Source organism: Pempheris klunzingeri, chromosome 22, assembly GCF_042242105.1.
Source record: "Pempheris klunzingeri isolate RE-2024b chromosome 22, fPemKlu1.hap1, whole genome shotgun sequence".
Lineage (NCBI taxonomy): Eukaryota > Metazoa > Chordata > Actinopteri > Acropomatiformes > Pempheridae > Pempheris > Pempheris klunzingeri.
This window is the reverse complement of record NC_092033.1, coordinates 3,885,657-3,905,237: the sequence shown is the minus strand read 5'-3', so window position 1 is coordinate 3,905,237 and position 19,581 is coordinate 3,885,657. Positions and strand designations below refer to the sequence as shown.

The window sequence follows — 19,581 nt, the reverse complement described above, 5'->3', positions numbered from 1 at the left end:
ACTCGGAGCTTTCCGCACTGTTGGGCCCATGGAGCATGTCAGCCCTCCACCATAATGACTGGGAATAAAATAATTTCATCGTGCTGCTCCTCCTAACTTTCCAAATGTTATCTGACTGAATGAATCAAATTATGATGGTGAAACGAGTCATTTCTTGGGGGTTTTGACTCTCAAAAAAATGAATCCGCTCATTTCCAGACATCTCTTTCACAATGTAAGTCTATGGATCAAACGTCTGTTTGGTTGTAATTACACGGTTTGGCCACTATGTAAAATAGGCTTCAAAGCCTGGTGCACTTCCTGGGGGCTCGGCCAGGGCAGGACCTGGTGGGCGGTGCCTGCTCAGGCTCTTGGGAGCTGACCAATCAGAGAAGGGGGGTGGGGGGCTTAAAGAGACAGGAGCTAAAACTTTCAGGAAGATGCTGAAGAGAGCAGCGTGCACTTAGCAAAATAGATTTTTGTTTTTTGAACATTATAGCATGTAATCATATCCCAGCAGGACCCCTAAATTTAAGTATGAACATGAAAATGAGCATAATATGTCTCCTTTAATTAGCATAATGTATTTGCTGGGTGTCCAGTACCATCATGTGCTTCTGAAGGGCCCACAGAGCACGATCAGCACTGCTGACGAAGCAGAGGATCTGACACACAGCAGACACACGAGTGTGTTTGGTGTCAACACAAGCAGAGAGCTCCAACAGGTGGCCTGTGTGTGCCTGACAGTTACATAGTCTGAATGGTTATCTGCTCATCCGTGTGGAGTATATACAGTATATGTGTGACTGTTCACACACAGACCAGACGACCAGGGTCAGTCTGCTCTTGGTCCTCTTCCTTTGAAGAAGGCCTCTTTAGCTCATTGTATTTGTTCAATAAACCACAAACCTACAGCTTTGGAGTCAGACCTGCGTCACTAATCGCTCTAATAATAGACCCCGGACTGGCTCTTTTTCTTTGCTAGCCATGTGCACGTCTGCAACTGAGCTATATCAGTGGTTCAAGGGTCTGCAATAACCTAACAAGGGCCAAGATGAGGTATAAGGAAAGGGATTGTACTGCGGCTAGATACACAAAAGGCATATTGTGACATTTTGAAAAATAGTCTCTTAAGACCTCCTAAATCTAAGAGGTCACATTGAATTGAGTAAAAACTACAGCTAAATTATGACAATTGTGGATCCTGCTCTACCCAGTAAACTGGGTGTGGAATACTGCTTTGGACATTATTTAGTGGTTCTATTTTAAAGGTTTTCCAGCTAAAATCACCTTGTTTCACTGCTATCTACCACAACAAACAGAAACAGCCCTCTAAAAGCAGAGTAAAGTGCTATAAAACAAACAAAATTAACTTGGATTCATTACTTTTGCCGCTCTGAACTGAGGCAAATTGATCTTGAAAATGACATACGCTAAAACCAAACATTTAAAATCTACAACTGAGTACGCAGTCGATGTCCGTAACGAGGGGGGATAATACTTGTGAATCCACTTCGCTCTCCCCCTCCACTCCTCAAAGAGATGGGGGAGAAAGGAGGAGAAAGGAGAGCTGAGAGACTCGCTGGCATTAAGAGCTCTCCTGCTTTGACGGTAGAGGCTCGGAGCAAAAGAACAAGCCTGAAAAAAATACTAAGAAATCCCCTACAGTTTTCTTTTTTTCATTGCCTCTTTGTCTCCCACACTCTCTTCTCCTCCTCCTCCCCCCGCTTCTTCTCTTCATTTTCCCCTCTGGGCCCCTTTCCTCCCCCTCCCTCCCTCCCTCCCTCCCTCTCACTCCTCGGATGTTTTGAGGACAGAGTCGTCTCCCAGGATCTTGCAGAGCTCGTTGAGGCGATGCTGCATCTCGGGAATGCCGGCCAGCTGGGCCTCCAGCCGCTGCTTCTCCTCAGTGAGGGAGAGTCGCGTCGCCGTGTCCAGCTGCTCGAAGCGCCAGCCTCCCTCCCCGTCGAACTGCAGCAGGTGGGTGTGGTACTTCCTGGAGGCGGAAAGGGACGATTTACAAGGAAGGGAATGACAACAGCGCACACACTTAATCAGGTGTGTAGTGTAGTAAAATTCAAGCACTTTTCAAGGTAAAACGAAGCCCCGAAGCCTTTATCATTACATCTAAATGTAATGCAAAGCAAAAAAGTAGATTACTTACTAAAATTTAGTAAGTAGGTTTATTTTCAAGTTTATTAATTTATTGATTTACACATTTAGAATAGCAAATATCTACATATTTGCATTAGAAAGGTTCAGTGCAACTCATTCGGGTCTTTTACCTGGTGCTCCAACATCTCAATGTGGAGGAGACAGCAAACAAATAAGGTGACAGGATCATTTCATACTAAAATAGTTTTGCTTTACATAACAGATAAAGTGACACATGTTCTGTGGGCTGCGTCTCACCACAGGGAGGGTCTGTGTGTGATGGAGAGCAGAGAGATGCCGGAGTCCTTGGCAGCCTGGAAGATCTTTCCCTCCACGTCAATGCTCACAGCGCTGGTGCACTCATCCAGCAGCGCATATTTAGGCCTGACACACACAAGGGAATTTATTTTCATATCAATATGACACATAAAGGAAGGTGCGCCGTGTGTCGAGTGCATCACAGTGACCTGCTCTCAGTATGATGACAGGCAACCATGTCTGCTTACCTGTGGTAGAACATGCGGGCCATGCCCATCCTCTGCTTCTCACCTCCTGACAGCACGTCCTTCCAGTCCAGCTCGGCGTCCCAGCCTGAACGCAAGAGAACACAACCTGAAAAAACAGTGGCTACCAGAGACGTTACTTAAAGTCATATGTTGGTGTGAAATGAAATAAATCCTTAGTGTCTCCTTTCATGGACACCTTATGGATCTGACTTGAATTGAGATATTAAAGATGAGATGATAATGTTAAACTCAACATGATGCTGTGATATTGTTGCTCCGAGCACAAACAAGACTTTTAATACGGAACCTTTGTTTAAATAGAGGAGACGATGCTATTGATTTTTTTTTTACATTTAAACATTTTGAATAAAATATTCACACACTTTTATAAATGCTGTACATGTTTTTCTGCATATGAAGCTGGGAAGTGAGATCTGATCACAAGCTAATGTTAATGGCTATGACAGGGCAAACATTAGGCCTTTACTTAAAGGGTTAATTAAAAATACATTCTGAGTTACGTAACAAATGATTGAAATGTAAACAGAGGTGTTTTATGAAGCTGCTATTACCAACAGGCATTAGCCCTCAAACACAGGTATATGATGTTTGCTAAAAGGTTTAACCAGTCTAAAAGTAAACGGACTAAAAGTCGGACATTTTCAAAGTCATAACAGAAAATCCTTTGCAGTTCTGCTGCCTGTGTGTCCAAATTCACGGCCGCGACTGCATATGTGAAAGTTCACTTGCAATCAAGACCTTTGTTAAAATGTTCACAGTGCACCCATTCATACATTAAACCCTCTTGCGGCTCTAAGCTTTGTACAGTAGTTGCTTCAGAACAACAGGCCTGTTTGTTTGGCAGTCAGAGGAGAGTAGCGGCCAAGTTTAGGCAATCCAAGTAATATCTGAGTGCATAAGATCAAGCTTCGGGCTGGTCCAGATACATAACCTGTTTGATCTCAACACACCACTGCAGTTACAATTTGCAGTTAAAGTGTAAAGTTATCAAAAGATTCAGATTCAAATGTTGTTGTAGTATCAAGTAGTTATTTTGTCTATTTTTTTATAGGTATTTTGTCAAAACAATGAACTTACTTTAGCTGATTATCTTGTGTTTTGTCAAGGTCAGAGCTGGTTTTGTCTGGAGTATTGATATTACATCCAATTATTTGGTCTACGTTAAGTTTTTTTTTTGACTTTTTGATGCAGTTATTTTCTCTAGTTTGTTTGGTGGTTACCTCGTCTGGCTTTGAGGAGGCTTAACTTATCAGAAAGTGTCACCTGAGCTATTTTAAGTCTCCTATTTTCACTTGAAACACGCAGCTCCACATCTCTGTCAGCTGACTTTATTACTGTCCTACCTCCCTCTCTGGTGACAATGTGGTTGAGGTTGACTATGTCCAAGATGGCGTCCAGGTCCTTGTCACTGACGCCTCTGGTAGCCATGTCCTCCACCGAGTCTGGGTAGATCACCTGGTCCCGCAGTGTACCCATGGACATGTACGGCCTGGAGAAACACACACACACACGTTATCCACTGAGTGTTTCTTTGTCAACCCCTCATTTCAGTAAGTGCTGCAGACACTGAAGAAAAGGACGAGCTGACAATGGAGGTGTGTGTGTACAAAGGGGGCACATCTTTTCCACACTTAAAGGACAAACGCGAGAAGGGAAAGACATCCTTTTTGCTTCTGTTGTATCTATTGTAGATCCTGTAGTGGCTTCTGTTACAGCTGCCAGGTGGCTGTTTCATCCTATGTATAAAATATTCACTGCTCTGCAGGAGGGAGTCAGCTGAGTCTGCCGCTCGAAGCAGCGCTGGGTAAGATTACATTTGATGGTTTATCTCAGACTGGCTCAGTTCTGTCTAACGGCTGCGGAACCTTTTGGAGGATCAATTGGTCATTTTGCCTGTTTAGAGCTGAAAACATCGACCCCACAATCATCCATGTCTCCCCCAAAGAGATCTTTACATCACTGTGAATGTCGTTCATGGCTGCAACTAACAATTATTTTCAGGCAGTGGGGGAATATATGACAATAAAAATCACACTGAACTTCAACTCTCAGGTGCTTCTTATCCCTAAAAGGTCAGCAGCGACACTTTGGATAATTCTAGTTACCTTTAATCACTTAACAGAGAGTTATCGCGCATGACTGGAGCAAAATGCGATGCAATGTGGGGACACATGGCTGACTTTAGTGTCCATGCTCAGTCACACTCCTGATGCTCAACTTTCTATCAAATGACTGCAACACAGAGAGAGGAAGCACAATGAAGAAAAGAGTGTAACTGAAAGTATTTAAAGCCTTGTCTGGGTGGTAAATATTTCACTGTGGCCAGAGCTCTGGTTTCTCTTTGCCAGCAACATACACACACACACACACACGCACACACAGGTCCTGTTACAGTGGATTAGATTACTGGTAGGTTCAATGGTAGGTGCAGTGATCAAACCCTGCAGTTCTTTCAGTAAAACTCACTGCTGCAGGATATTGGAACAGGTAACGCGTGGAGGTGTGTGTTTGTGTGTTTACCTCTGAGGGATGTAGAACATGTGCTGAGGAGGAGGTTTGTACAGCTGGCCGCCGTAGACGGGCCACAAGCCGCTGAGGATCCTGAACAGGGAGCTTTTCCCGCAGCCGTTAGGCCCCGTGATCAATAGGTGCATGCTCTCTTCTACCTGAAACGCAGAGAGAATTTATTAATCCCCTCTGAGCCAAATCGGTCCTCAATATAATTACATAACATCATTAAGATATAAAGCCCCAGAGAGATGGAGCTTTTCACAGCCTGGGTCTACGCTACGTCACACACACACTCTGAAATGTCACCTTACATATTATCTTACCTATAACATATTTATAATTCCTTATCGGCATTGCATCACCATACCAAAGTACAGTAAATCATACATTCACCTCAGTAGATCTACCTGAACCATTAATAGGGAATGTAGATGAAGGTGAAGAAGCAGGTCAAAGTGTGTGTGTGTGTCTTCACTTTATGTTAGAGCTTTCTTGTGTTAAATCACACAATTTGTTACGTTATTGAGCTTAAATTTCATTATTACTTAAACTATAAATAAATTTTTTCCCATAAACTGAAGTCAGAACAGTCTTTTGTCTCATATTTAGTGAGAGTAGAATTTACTTTGTTTAATTGGAACTGGAAAATAAATCAGCCAACCAAAGGCAAAAGACTGAGAAGCGACATCGTTGTGTTTTTGAAGCAAACTGAACATTTTGAGTCGAGAAGTGGAGCCTTCTTCAGGTGGCAGAGACAAAAGGAGAGGAGCAAAGAAAGGCCACAACAGTAGAAATGCTACATGAATGATTGTGCCTGTTTAATTCAGCTACACACACTGAAGCAGTTTCACTTCTATTTATACCGTGAGGAAACATAAGATCTGAACATGTGGGGTGAGGCATTTCTGTAGCGTCTTGATCTTGACGACAGATGTTCCAGTTTACTGACCTCAAATCAGACACTCTTGTCTGAGGTCTGTTTAAAAGCCACATTCCCACAAGAGACTCTTCCTTGTTTTAAACAGAGGTCTTGATCTTCTGATGAAGCTTCAACCATTACTCTATTCTCTATCAGCTTGCTTGTGATGACTCATTTTGTTTATTTCTCAGTAACTGACCTGTTCTCATCACAAAAGCATGATTACGTTGATGTTTTTCTGTTGGTGCCGCTCAGCAAAACAATCACCTGGAGGTTCACCTTTAAAAATCTCTGATCCAGCTTAGAGTGAGTAATTGTGCACGTTGCTCTGACAGCAGTTTTAGATCAACTTTAAAGACGCCTATGAGGAAAACTGAAAACTCCAGGCTTGTGTCGAAATATCAGCAATGAAATCAAGCCAACTCAATTATCCGAACATGAAGGACAGAGCAGACCCTCAGCTTCTCTGGACTTTCTATGCCGATAGGAAGGGGCATCAGTGTCCTACTGACATCTGAAATGTTCGAAAAGTGACATTTTACTCTTTTGTCAGCACCGATCTGTAACTGTAAGCACCGTAATATCCTCTCCTGCTCATCACGATAGCTAACAGCCAGAGGGGAGCAACACGATGACACCCAAAGGATGTATCGGCTTCCTAATGAGACCGCAGAGGATTCCTCATACATGCTAATTAATGCCACATAGAGCAATAAAACCCTCAGGGAGTCTGCTGGGGTTCAGAGTAGATCAGAAACAGGGTGCCTGTAAATATATCTGTTAACATTAATGTCTAAAATTAAGTATTTGTAATTCCAATCCTGTGTGAGACTCATAGTACCTTAAATTTATTCATTTGTTAACTTGAACATGCCAGTTTTTTATTTTATTATTATCAGTTTGGTTAGGTTTATGCACCAAAACTACTTGATAAGTTTAGGAAGATCATGGTTCAGGTGAAAATACAAAAGGCAGTGTACATTAAATGTGAAATATCTTCTTTCTAACATGCAACTAGCATCTGCCTTATATCACCATTACGGTGGTTTTTCGTGTGTCGCACATTCAACGACAAAAGAGTCGAGCTGTCTCACCTTAAAGTTCAGACAAGACACGACGACGTCCCCGTTTGGCGTGATAATTGGGACGTTCTCACACACGATGCCATTGTCCACGTCTATCACATCACCTGGAGAGACACGAAGCACAGGGAGAGAAAGGTTTACAAGCATACATCTACGTTGTGATATGCCGTTTAACAATGATATTATACTAGTGAGTCAGATCTTTAATACAGAAACATGTTATTGGGATAATTTTGTTAGAACTTTGAAAGTTTGGTCCTTATCACAGAAGTTTCTTTCAAAAATGAAGGTAAAATATTTTTCTTTTAAGTCGACCCATACATTCATTGCATTTCTTAGAAGTTAACACTTCTGCGACTAACATCCTGAAACTTTTATGTTGGCCTTGTTACCGTATCAATCTAATTTTACTTCCACATTCATGAGTGTAAATTTACCAACAAAACCACCAACTCTGTGTGTTTCAGTAATATTTGTCTCATGCTGTTGCTCGCTTCATGTATTTTATGCTTCACTGGCTACTGTCTGTCTGTCTTGTCATATTTAGCTGCATCACTGATCAATATTTTGTGATGCAACACGTCGGTTTTATAAATGTTCCATTACAAGTTGCTGGAAGCACCTTATTTTAATAACTGTGTTTTATCTTTAGCTTTTTTTTGTTCTTATCTTTAGGCAGTCTGCTATAGTAGTCTACTATGTTTTGACTACTTCTGCCATATTTACAGTAATGTTCATTCATATGCACCGTCTGAGTTAGATACATTAAGAAATGAATTAAAACAATCAATGTTTTTGAAGTTTTTGGGAGTATTTACTGTCAGACAGTCACATTGTTATTTCTGTCTTTGTTGTCCTTTTCTGTGTTTTCATTTTGTTGCTTATATTCTATGTATGTTGACGATTTCAAATGAAGATTTCTATTTAAAAAAGGATCAGAAAAAAAGAAATAAAGCATAAAGATTGAGGATTATGCTCCGTTGAGTATGGACGGGATAATTCCTACATAGCAGGAATTATGGGGTTAAAGAGAAAAACATCCCTCTTTACCACTTCACTTAGCTCTTATCTTAACCGTGCTCTCTAGCAAGAGATTCACTCCGGGGTCAAATTAATGTTTACACAAGGACATTTATGCAATGAATCCAACCTTTCACCTTGATACTCTTGGTTTCTTCTAATGTCATGTTGGCGATCTTGGAATTTGTTGTGTGCTGTTGGAAGCTTTTGGTTTGACACACAAACTGCATGTTAAAGGAGCAACAAAAGGCCAAATCCGGCAACTGCAGGCGACTAAAGTCAAGATGTAACAGTGTTTTAATGCACCTAACACTCGTTTCTCCCTTAACCTGCTGTTTGCTATTCCTTTTGATGTTAGGACTGTAAGACATCTGAGGACAGAGGGGTTTAAAACAAACACTGGGTCTACTGCTGACTACTGTTTGACTTGAGTTGGGGTTATATAAGTGCACACAATGCTTTGGGATTTACCAACCAAAGCCACAAGCTTGCTCCAGACAGCAGAAGTGGTAAAAGTTTGCTCCACATAGCAACAGTAACCAAGCGTATGTGGAGGTGTGTGTGTGTGTGTGAGTGTGTGTGTGTGCAGCAGGACAGGCCCACCCTTTATCTCCAGTGGTCCATCTATGTGCATCTCAGGCTTGCTCTTCTTCTCTGCTCCCACCGTGGCCGATAGAGAGGAGCGCTTGTAAACGCCCCTCTGGACGTCCTCGAACACCACGAACATGTTGTGGACCCGTGCGGTGTAGCCTGCCAGCTCTGTGACCTGTCCCGACAAACACACCGGGGGTCACAGGTCATCGTTGGGTTAAGTAAGAGGAATGTTAGTGTGACCCCAGAGAGGATCAGATACTGATTCAGGTCACTGTCCCGGCCACGTGCTCTGACTGTGCGTGATAAAGCAGTGTTTCCCAACCAGGGGCACTTCTACCAGAGCACATGTGGAGAAAAATGTAGAGTAATTTAAAATAATGGTCATTAAAATGGGATTAAAAATACTTATCCACATATTGAGTTACTTGTAATGCCTGAGTACCTTAAATGGTTCATTAGGGGCAATGCACATTGTTTTACATCATGTAAATGTGCAAGAAGGTTGATGGTATCTATACAAATACATCTTAAAAGAGTCATGAGTCATGTCATGACCACTGCCCCAGGTGATGACAGGATGTCCAGCAGCCACTGTTTCATAGGTTTGGAGAAAGCGTTGACAGATGTGATTAGTTCTGTTAGTATGGCGCTCCAGCTATGTGCTGCTCTGTAAGCTGCTGACTGCCCAGAGGTACTTTTTCTATAATCCCCTCTGGTAGAATCGCTAGCAGCAAAGTGTAACAGTTTTTAAGTGAATGTGTAGCAAACAGCAAAGTCACTGAGCGGCTGTTGTTTGGATTGTATTTCTTTCTTTACTTTTAGCATCCGAGAGTACACTCTTGGATCAGGTAAAACCTCTTAGGGTTGCGTGCTCTGTGTTTGTTTACATTGCGTAGCGTGACCACACACACACACACACAAACACACCTACACACACACAGTTGTGAAAACCTGCTGCACTTCATGTGTCTACTGTTGTCTTTGAGAGATGGGTGAGAGAAACGTTTCAAACCAATATAACTATGCGTATAAACTTAATTCAAACAGGAAGAGAATCATTTTAAGTAGAAAAGGAACAAAAGTAGCCAAAAGTAGAAGCAGCATGTTTCTGCATTAAAGAAATACTGAAACTCAAAGACAAATGAGCATAAAACCAGGAGAAACATCACCCTGTTGCTTTGGCCTGTAGCGACACGATGCAGGCTGTTGACACAGCTTGATTATATTAAACAACAAACACCAATTCTGGGAATTCATGGACATCATGTGGAGCTCCAGAGATGTGACCGGCTCAGAGGAAAGATACCAAAACACAAGTGAAATGAAATGAGTCTAAAGGTCTGAACAGTGGAGGGCTATTTGTGTTGCTCATGTAAAATGCTGGAGGAAATATTTACTATTTAAAGAGCTTCAGCAGCTTATTGCACCATTCTACAAGGATCAGTCATTGTGAAACGTGATCGCTCCTCAGTGGGGATAGAGAACTGAGAAACCACTGAATGGCCTCCCTTATCTACATTCATTTGGAAACCGTTGTCGCGTTTGGCAGGAAGAGTGAGCACAGACCACAGCGTGCTTCTGTTTTATATTATTCAACGTGGATCTAAAGACACAAAAAGCAGAGACACAGCAGAGTTAGTCACGTCTCTTTGAAGTGAAGTGAAACTGCTTCACACGCATTGAAATTCATTAATAATTCACTACTTTTGACCTTTTTCACTATAATAAAATGAACATGTTCATAAAAAATAGCAATAGCGTGAGCCAAACAACTTTTACAGCTCTCTTCATTATCTTGGACATCAGACCGCCCATGAAATAACTGGGATTTATCCCTGATGACACACCAAGACATACTATCATTCAGAAAAGACGTGTAAATAATGTGCAAAATAATGATTTTTTTCTCACAATTATGATAATTTTCCGCTGTAAAGTTTACAACAACCATCATAAGAATTGTGAAAATATGATTGGAAACCTGCATAAATGGAAAAAAGAGGATCTGAGTACAATGTACATATTTGTACTTTTAGAATGATTAAAGAAATCAATTTTTAACACTTTTAAGAAGATTTCAGTTATATTTGAAGAAATGTTCAGTAAAGTCTCAGGACTTTATTTATGTAAGTTGTGTTAGCTGAATATTATGAATATTAGGAAGCACAGCCGTGTCAACTTTTCTGCTTAAAGACAATCTGTGCTGCTCTTTCTGCATCAGCTGGAGTAAGCATGTTTATTATGAGCCACAAAACTATGAAGCAATTCAACGTGAAAAAAAAGTCCTTTACACCAAAAAAGGTGCTAAATTCAGGTGCTGAACAGGTGCACTCTTCTGTGGATCGTGTGCAAGTATACAGCAAGTAGAGCCCTGATACGTAAGAGCTCCCCTCCCCCATTTACCTTTAATAGCGTGTGATCATATGCAGAGAGAGAGAGAGAGAGAGAGAGAAAGTGAGAACGAGATGCAGAAGTGCAGGCTGAAAGATCAACAGATGGAGGATTATTCACAGCTAGGCTAAGCCCTGAGGGAAGGAGCACACACACACACACACACACACACACGCACAGCAGGATTCACTGGCACCACTGGCTGACCCACAGTGACATCAGAGTGGCAGTCGATTCTACCTTGAGGAATTAATGCCTATTAAAAGGTTTCTGTATTCAATTTAGTTTCTCTGTGATCAGATCGAATGCGGCCCATCACAGGTCAGAGGTCCCACTTCTCCCAGCTGTGCTGGCAGATCATAAAACCTCACATTCACTCAAATGTGTGACAGTAACTGGAAGCTGCTCTGATATAACAACTATACATGGTCCCGTTTGGACAGTTCTGTTTGACGGTTGTGGTTAAAGCTTGTACAAAAGGTTTCCTCCTAACTGATACAAATGATCACTTCAAAACTTCAATGCAACAAAAACAATGATGGGGAATTTTCTGGACACGTATCGGACTTTGAGACTTTGCAGTTGTTTAGACAGAAAACACGAAGAGTTTCACAGACAACTTTTACAAAACAACACAACGCCAAGGTAAAAGAGGGGGATCAACTCCAGGCCTTTGAAGAACAAAAGGAAAAAACATAGATGAGTAACAAACTAACACGAGCTGGGACGTGTCACAGGGCCATCTGACCGCTCACACACACACACAGCAGACACACACACACACACACACTGTACTCTGTCATATTAAATAGGCAGCGTGTGTGTGGAGGCTTGAGTAGGACATACTGCCTGAGGAATGTGCCTGTTAAATCGCACACACACTCACACATCTCTTGGCCCTGCATGCAGGGACATGCTGCTGCTGCATCTACTGTAATAACACTGTACACAACACACACTCCGAGCACTGCACTGGTACAACTCGTACCCTGCAGGGAAGCTTTCTGAGCCCGAGACTCGCTACGAAAACGGCGGCCATGACGATCTGCTCCAAATCAGATTTGCACATTAGTGAAATAAAATCATTCACTTTGAGCTGTCTTGTGTTGTCTAAAAGAAATAGCAGCACTTTGAGGCTTCCGGGTGTTTGTAAAGTCGTGCTTGTGTGTGTCGGGCCAACTGCGTGACGGCACTCTGGCGTGAGTGATGTGGCACAATGGGAGGTTTTTAAGAGAAGGTGACTCACAGTAAAAGAACCCGCTCACACTTACAAGAGCTGCAGTTCCTCTTCTTCACCACAAACGCACAGAAAATGCAAAAACCTTGTCACAAACATATAGATTAGTGCTAATCAAGTTCACCTGACCCTTTGCTCAAACACTACAGATTTGACTAAGGAAGTTATAGCGTGAAAAAGTGCTTCCAAAAGCATGAGTGAGAAAGTGCTGTACTGCAAAACAGCTTCACCTCAAATGTGCGGCCACCAAATCCTCTTATGGACCTCAAAATGCAGCCTGAGAGAGAATGCGTGAATGGGTCTTGCTATTTTTTTCAGAGATCAGGGATTTGGCCCTCAATGAACAAGGCCTTTCATTCACTGATTTCTTTCTTTGCTTTGTCAGTGGGGGCTCAAATAAACTCCCGTGGACGCGTGGTGAGCCTCACAGTGGGGGTGAGCGGAGAGAGATGGGTGCGCTGTACAGCATGCACCTGTCAGTCATCCAGTCAGGCTGTGCATTCGTACGCCCACCCGCCCGTCTGTCCGACCACTTGTCTGCTCAAAGCTGGGCAACAAATGAACCAACTAGTCACGCTTCTGCATCTGTCCATCATGTGCATATCTAAAACTGTAGCCTGACAAACTGCAGCCTCTCACGCTTTGGAAATGTCACATCAAAAACTGCTTCATCTTACCCTGACTATTGTAGTAACACGTGGGCACATTGGTCTTAAAGAATATCAATAACTTTAATAAGAAAAAAGATGTATTAAGATTCATTTGAGCTCTGAAAACCACCGTTCCAAGGATATAACAGTGCATTAAACACATCACGCTCACTGATTCAGTGAATCTACTGGTGAGTCAACTAGTGGATAAAAGGCTGCAACTAATGATTATTTTCATTATTGTTTAATCTGATGGATAATTCCTTGATTGATCGGTTAATCCTTTGTCCTAAAAAAATCCCCATCACTGTTCCTCAGAGCTCAATGTGAGGCCTTCAAATGTCTTGTTTCAAAGATATCTCATTATGAAGCAGGTTAGGGTTTCTGTGAATGACCCTCGATATTACTGTTGCCGTTAAAGACTTTGTTTTGTAACATATGTGTGTAAATCCAGTGCATTCGCAGTGACAGCACTTTATTTTTTTATGATTTTTGTGTTGGTATTTCCACTAAGAACAGAAGTGTTTGATGATGAAAGCAGCGACAGAGAGCTCACATGGTGTCAACTACAGACGTAAAGATACCCTCCGCCACAGCAAAGCTCCTCCGACTCACCTCTTTGTAGGAGGACATGATCCTCTCGATGGCGTCTGCTCCTGAGGCCAAGAGGTTACGGGCGGTGGTGAAAGCCTCCGTCCTCTCGCTCACCATCACGTGCGTCTGCCCGTCTGCTGTTTCTAGAGGACGGAAAGAGACAGAGAGGGAGAGACACAGAGAGACGACTGATTTAAGAAGCAGCAGACAGGTTTTCTTAAGCAACAAAACTGATTAAACTCTGTGTTCGGCTGCTGTTATGTGGCTGAAAGTCTGCGTCTGCATCCTGTTGGCAACACTTTCTCACGCTTGCACCTGTGATTAGAATACCATGGAAATGTGATATTTAAATATCATCAGTGTCGGTGGAACGTGAGTGCGGTAGTAGTGCTGATCAGCAAACAAAGGGACTCTTTTTGATACAACTGAAATGTCATCAGGGAGGTGTGGGAGGCAGCTACTGTTTTTTTTACACATGCTAATCAGCCCCTGCTTCGGCAGGAGACAGGAACTGTTGGTGTGGAGATGCTACACATCCTCATGTGTAAAACACCACAGGAGGAACCACACAACGATAAATGTGACCAAACAAAAAAAGGCTCCCTTAGACAGAAGTGGTCCCAATCCAGGACACATTTAATTGGGATTTTATAAAAAGCTCATGGTCTGGTCCAATGGGGCACCTCGGGGCCTCCTCACCGTTGTCAGCGAAGCCGGTGGCTGTGATGATCGGCACGGCCACCATGACGAGCCCGCTGCTGCTCCACACGTACTTCATGAGGAACTGCTCGATCATGATGTACCACAGGCGCTTGGACAGGATCAGGTTCATCTGGTCCGCCAGGGCCCGGTAGCACTTCTGCAGCTGACGCATCTCCACCTGCAATGGACAGGACATGACAACACACGGCACCATGGTCGCTTCCTGCACGTCTGTGATGGAGCAATGTTCAGGTCACTAGTTTGTGTGCAGTTATCAACACTGGTGTCCACATGTTGTGACACTGCATTACCATTGTTATCGGATGATTCATCAAGGCTACACTGGAGGGTAGAAGGAGTAGTATTAAGTGTTAAATGTGCATATTTGCAGAATACTATTAACTCATCTATACTGACTGACCCAAATGTACATGGTGGGCATTCTGCCTGTGACAGCCACACTCCCACATGGTCTATTAATGATCTAGTAATGGACAATATGGATTAGTGGTTGTATTTTCTATTGATCACAATTAAATTATTGCCTGCCACAATAAATCCAGCCGTGCATACCTTGTGTCCCCTGTAGAAAGCTATTTCTTCCGCATTTGCAATGATCCTGGAGTGCACATAGCGCAGGTAGCCCTTCCTGTGCGCCTCCTCGGCCACCAGCTTGCCAAATTTGGGCGAACAAGCACGCAGGACCTTAGCAGTGGCAAAGACCACCAGCCCGGCCAGCAGGGTGGGCCCGCTGGCGTTGGCCCCCCTGGACCTGGCGGTCTGGATCAGGGTGTAGGAGGTGAGCATCACGTCCAGTATGGGCTTGGTGAGGTTGGAGTAGAGGTGGGCCACAGACTGGGAAAACATCATTACGTCCTCGGTGAGAGACTGGTCCGGGTTGGCGAGCCTCCCGTCCATGTTGCTGACTTTGTAGTAGGTCTGATCGGTGAAGTAGGTCCGGTAGGCATGGTTCACCAGCCGGGTGCGGAAGGCCAGAGCCAGCTTGCACTCCAAGAACCGGATGGCGCTGTTGACGAACGTGGCCGGGATGGCAATGAGGAGCCATTTGATCAGCTGGATGATGAAGCTCTTGGGTTTCTTCTCCACGATCGTTTTCACAATCTTGCCGTCCAAGCTGGCCACGTAAATAGACAGAAACGTCCTGGATATCAGCGCCACCGAGTGCAAGGAGAGCAGACCGAGCTCTTTGGACACGAGCTTGGGGAAGAGGATTTTACCAAGTTCGAGGATCTGCTTGAAAAACGCAGCATTTACCCCCGGGGACGCCTTAAGATCCGCAGCATCCGTCTGTGTTTTCACCAAACAGGTGGAGCCGTTCTCCGCCTTTGAAACCCGGTGGTTGTTCCTGCGCTCCTTGTTGTTGCGGAGCTGCTTGCAGATGATGGGGTACAGTGTTTTGACGCCGTAAGCGGCAGCCGCAAGAAACACGGCTCGCTTCGCCGCAGCCGTGCGGTCCCATTTCACTTTGGACGCCGCATCGAGGATGTTGGACATTTTTTCAAACGTTAGTCGTCTCTGCTGACAATCCTCACAACACCCATCCCCCAAACCAGACTCACCGCGTCGACATTAACGGAGAGAAGCACTTCTGATGGTTGGATTGATGTGAGAGCAGCCCGATACATGCACCGCTACATCCTGCTCTTCGTTTAGTACCAGTGTCAAAGAACAAAAACCACATTAACTGTACGTCCGGGTATACTTGTCAAAATAAAACCTCAAGGTCAACTTCCCTCCATCGGCGCCGTCAAGCGTGTGGTTTTATTTTCTTAAAGTGAATTAAGCAAACTTCCGGTGTGTCCCTGCTAACTTTACGCTACCTATTTCCGCCCTACGCTCTTGCAGCGGCTTTTCTCATTGGTCGCGCCCCCTCTGGTCGAAGCTGATTGGTCGCTTTGTGATTGACGTAACAAATTAGTCACTGTATTTTATTTAATATATTTAGTGTTTAGCTAAAGAATGACTAAATATTCATGAATCTATACAGTGAATATATTGTTGAAACAACCTTTAACCACTGACAGTTTTTACAAAAGTGGTTATTTATTAATTTATTTTTTATTTTATTTAGGTTTTCTGAGTGGCACGTGAGAGGATATTACCTAACGTTAGTGGTTGTTCCTGCTAAGCTAAGCTAACCTAAGCTAGCAGCTACTAGCTAGCTTATATGTAATATATATTATAACAATATATAAAGTTTATTAGTTGAAGCTCTGTTGTTTTCACACTTATTTTATTAAGTTTTTGTCACTTTTTACAGCCAGTGACAATGAATTGGGTTGGAGGTTCAAGGTAAGGGGGCAGACTTTTGGTTACTAGTTTATTTTAACGTTAGCTAAACAAGTTTAACTTTATAACCACTGTCATGGCAGGAGCCGGCTAGTGATGAAGAGTGATCAGAAAAGGCAGAGGGTGAGACAATTTAGAAACATTTTCATGACTTTACAAGACATTTAATAGCTGCAGTCCTCTTTAAGGCTCAATGTTGTGATGTGGCTCTTCCCAGGAGTTCTTTGAAAAGAGAAAAATGCAAAATAAATTGAAAAACTTGGGCCTGGCTGCACCAGCATCCCCTCAAGTCCCCAGTTCTGGTAGTATGGACCTGGTGACTTTGTTCATTGTCAACCAGATTGCTGCTAAGAAGGAAAATAAAGGTGAGTAATAATCTTAATCCAGTACTAATAATGAAATATGTGAAAGCTAGTAATGACATTATATATTCACAGTGAAATGTATCAGACTGGTAAGATACAGTACTGTTATAGTGGTACAGTGCTTGAAAATAAAGAAAGCATGTAATCACACAATTTTGAAAATATTAAACTCTTGTCTTATGTATATATTTATGATCACAGACTTCATGAAAGATCATCACTGACTGTATTTATCAGTCCAACAGTGTGGCAGTGGTGTAAGTAAACCATGTTGGTGTTCTTCAGATCCTCCTAAAGTGGCAGTTCTTGGCAGCTATAAAGGAGGATCGAAGCATAAGAGAAATGAGCCCCTGGTACTCCCAATGAGCCCCTGCTCTCCATCACAGCTCAGTCTTGTTGAGAGCCAGCCTCAGTACAGGTACAGCTGGGGTGTGGTTTGTCAAAAGGCAGCTACAGTCAAATTAAAAGTTTTTTTTTTTTTCACTCATGAACACTTAAAATCAGCTTCTTAACGTGGTATTCAAATGCTGAGAGAGTCCAACCTCTAGCATGTGAATTAAAGGTCCAATCATTGTGTTTAGCCATATGAAATCAGTGTCATGCAACCTAAACTTTATGAACCACCTTGTGCCTATTCTGTGTCAACGTGTAGCGTTCAAGAAACGAGAAAGAGAAAGCACGTTATTCCACAAGGGTTCAAGTGTCGGCAGGTTAGTCACTCTCCACTCCTCATGCTACTCTGAATATGAACAAATTAGGATGTTATATTAGAAAATCAGCCACTTTTCTGTCCCCCAGCTGTCACCAGTGCCAGAATCAGCTTTCTCAGACAACAGTGCATCTGACTACATGCCACCCATGGGCGACCGCCTCAGCCCCTTCTCCTCCACTGCTTCAGCTTCCTCAGGCCAAGGTGTTGTTGCAATATTTTTTAGAGAACAAACCCTCAGGAATTAAATTACACAATGGTATCTGTTCATTAGTGTTTTTATACAATCGAGCCCTGTTAAGAAATGGCAATAACATGTGCTTTGGGTGATCAAGTGAAGTATATAATTTGTACAGCAGAACATTTGTACACAGAACATTTCATTTAAAGTGTTCAAATATTTAAAAAAATATGTGTAATAGCAATGTCTACTCTGCTCAAACAACAGCTTCCTTTTAAAAGTCCACGTGTCTGTGCCTGCTGTGTCAGTATCCTGATATCACGGCATCGTGTTCAGTGAAACATTATTATCTCATCTTTCCTGTCACAATCCAAATGAGATCTGTAGCTTGAACTACTCTGATGGAGCACAGAGCAAAGTTTCAGTGAACAGACATGGAGAACAGAAAAGAGACACTATGGATGTAAAATTCACTCATCACTGCTGATTAATGGGGCTCAGTGGGCAGACGTGCATTCACACTTGTACTAAGAGCTGTCTGCTAGTGATCGAATCCCAAACGATCCCGTTAATGCAGCAGGTCTGAACAAGGCCTCGGCCACTTAAGGCCAAATAACACTGGTCTCCTCAGGAATCTTCCCCCTGCAGCTGAACCTCCAGCAGAGAAGCCACACACAGACTCAGCTGCCTCTCCAGGGCTCCCCTGCACCCTGGGACACCTCAGGGCTGGAGCAGACCAAGGTAGAGAAAAGAAAATATCATTTTCTTAGGAATTATCTCACATTAATATGACCACATTGTGCCAATTGTAGTTTTGACACAGGCATGGGAACGTCTAACAGTGGCCTGCTGCCTAAACTGAATCTAGATGAACTAAACAATCTTTCTGACTAGAACAGAAGTAAACATTTTGTTGTATTCTGTCATAACTAGTGTGATCCCATGACAGAATTGAATACTTGTACTCAATCTCTTTTGCATCAAAAACACTCGCTAATCACTGTTTGATAGAACAAAGAAATCAATATGGATGAAGTAGTCTTTTAAACTAATCTTTGGTCACTATCCAGGAGTAATTATTACTGGGTGCAGACTATGAGCTACTCTAATGTCCGATCTGAACTTATTTGGCTAGTTTCAGCCTTTCTCCCAGCCCAGAGCTATGGCTGAGTGTATCCCCTGGTCCTGTGGATCAGACCCACCCCTCTACCACCTGGAGACACCCACAGCAGCCCAGATCCTGTTTGAAGGTCCCGGGCCAGCGTAAGAACAACACTAGAATATTATCTATCCTTGAAGTAACTGCTCATTCTTTAGCCACTCAAAGCAAATGTGTGTTATCACAGTAAGACAGATGCTGAGGGCCACATGAGGCACGAGGTCAAGTTCTCTCTCAGCCAACCAGAGGACGGGGAACCCATGTTGGACTTCACTCTTAACCAGTCAGAGATGGAGCAGCAGTTTGAGGACGACGTCTTTCGGGGCTTCAGCACTGAAGAACGTGAGACAGAAGGTGTTTGCTTATTGCCTTGAACTTTTATCTTTAGATTAACATTCAGTTTGATTTCAGCTTCTCATTTTGGGAGAAGAAAATCAAAGATATACCTCAAAGATGAAACACCTGCCAAATCTTCAGCACCACAGTAGGTGTTC

The 19,581-nt window shown here is 43.0% G+C and overlaps 1 protein-coding gene across 1 annotated transcript; it reads right to left on the bottom strand.

The window, feature by feature from the left end:
- Positions 1-1,770: 1,770 nt before the first annotated feature.
- On the bottom strand, positions 1,771-15,915 carry LOC139221853 (ATP-binding cassette sub-family D member 2-like). Its single transcript, XM_070853796.1, has 10 exons — positions 14,937-15,915; positions 14,361-14,541; positions 13,683-13,804; positions 8,799-8,961; positions 7,185-7,279; positions 5,181-5,326; positions 4,004-4,149; positions 2,640-2,724; positions 2,392-2,517; positions 1,771-1,975 (listed from the first exon to the last, which is right to left on the bottom strand). Exons 1-10 carry the CDS (start codon positions 15,876-15,878, stop codon positions 1,771-1,773), a joined length of 2,211 nt encoding a protein of 736 aa, XP_070709897.1. The 5' UTR covers positions 15,879-15,915.
- Between the last annotated feature and the right edge of the window lie 3,666 nt (positions 15,916-19,581).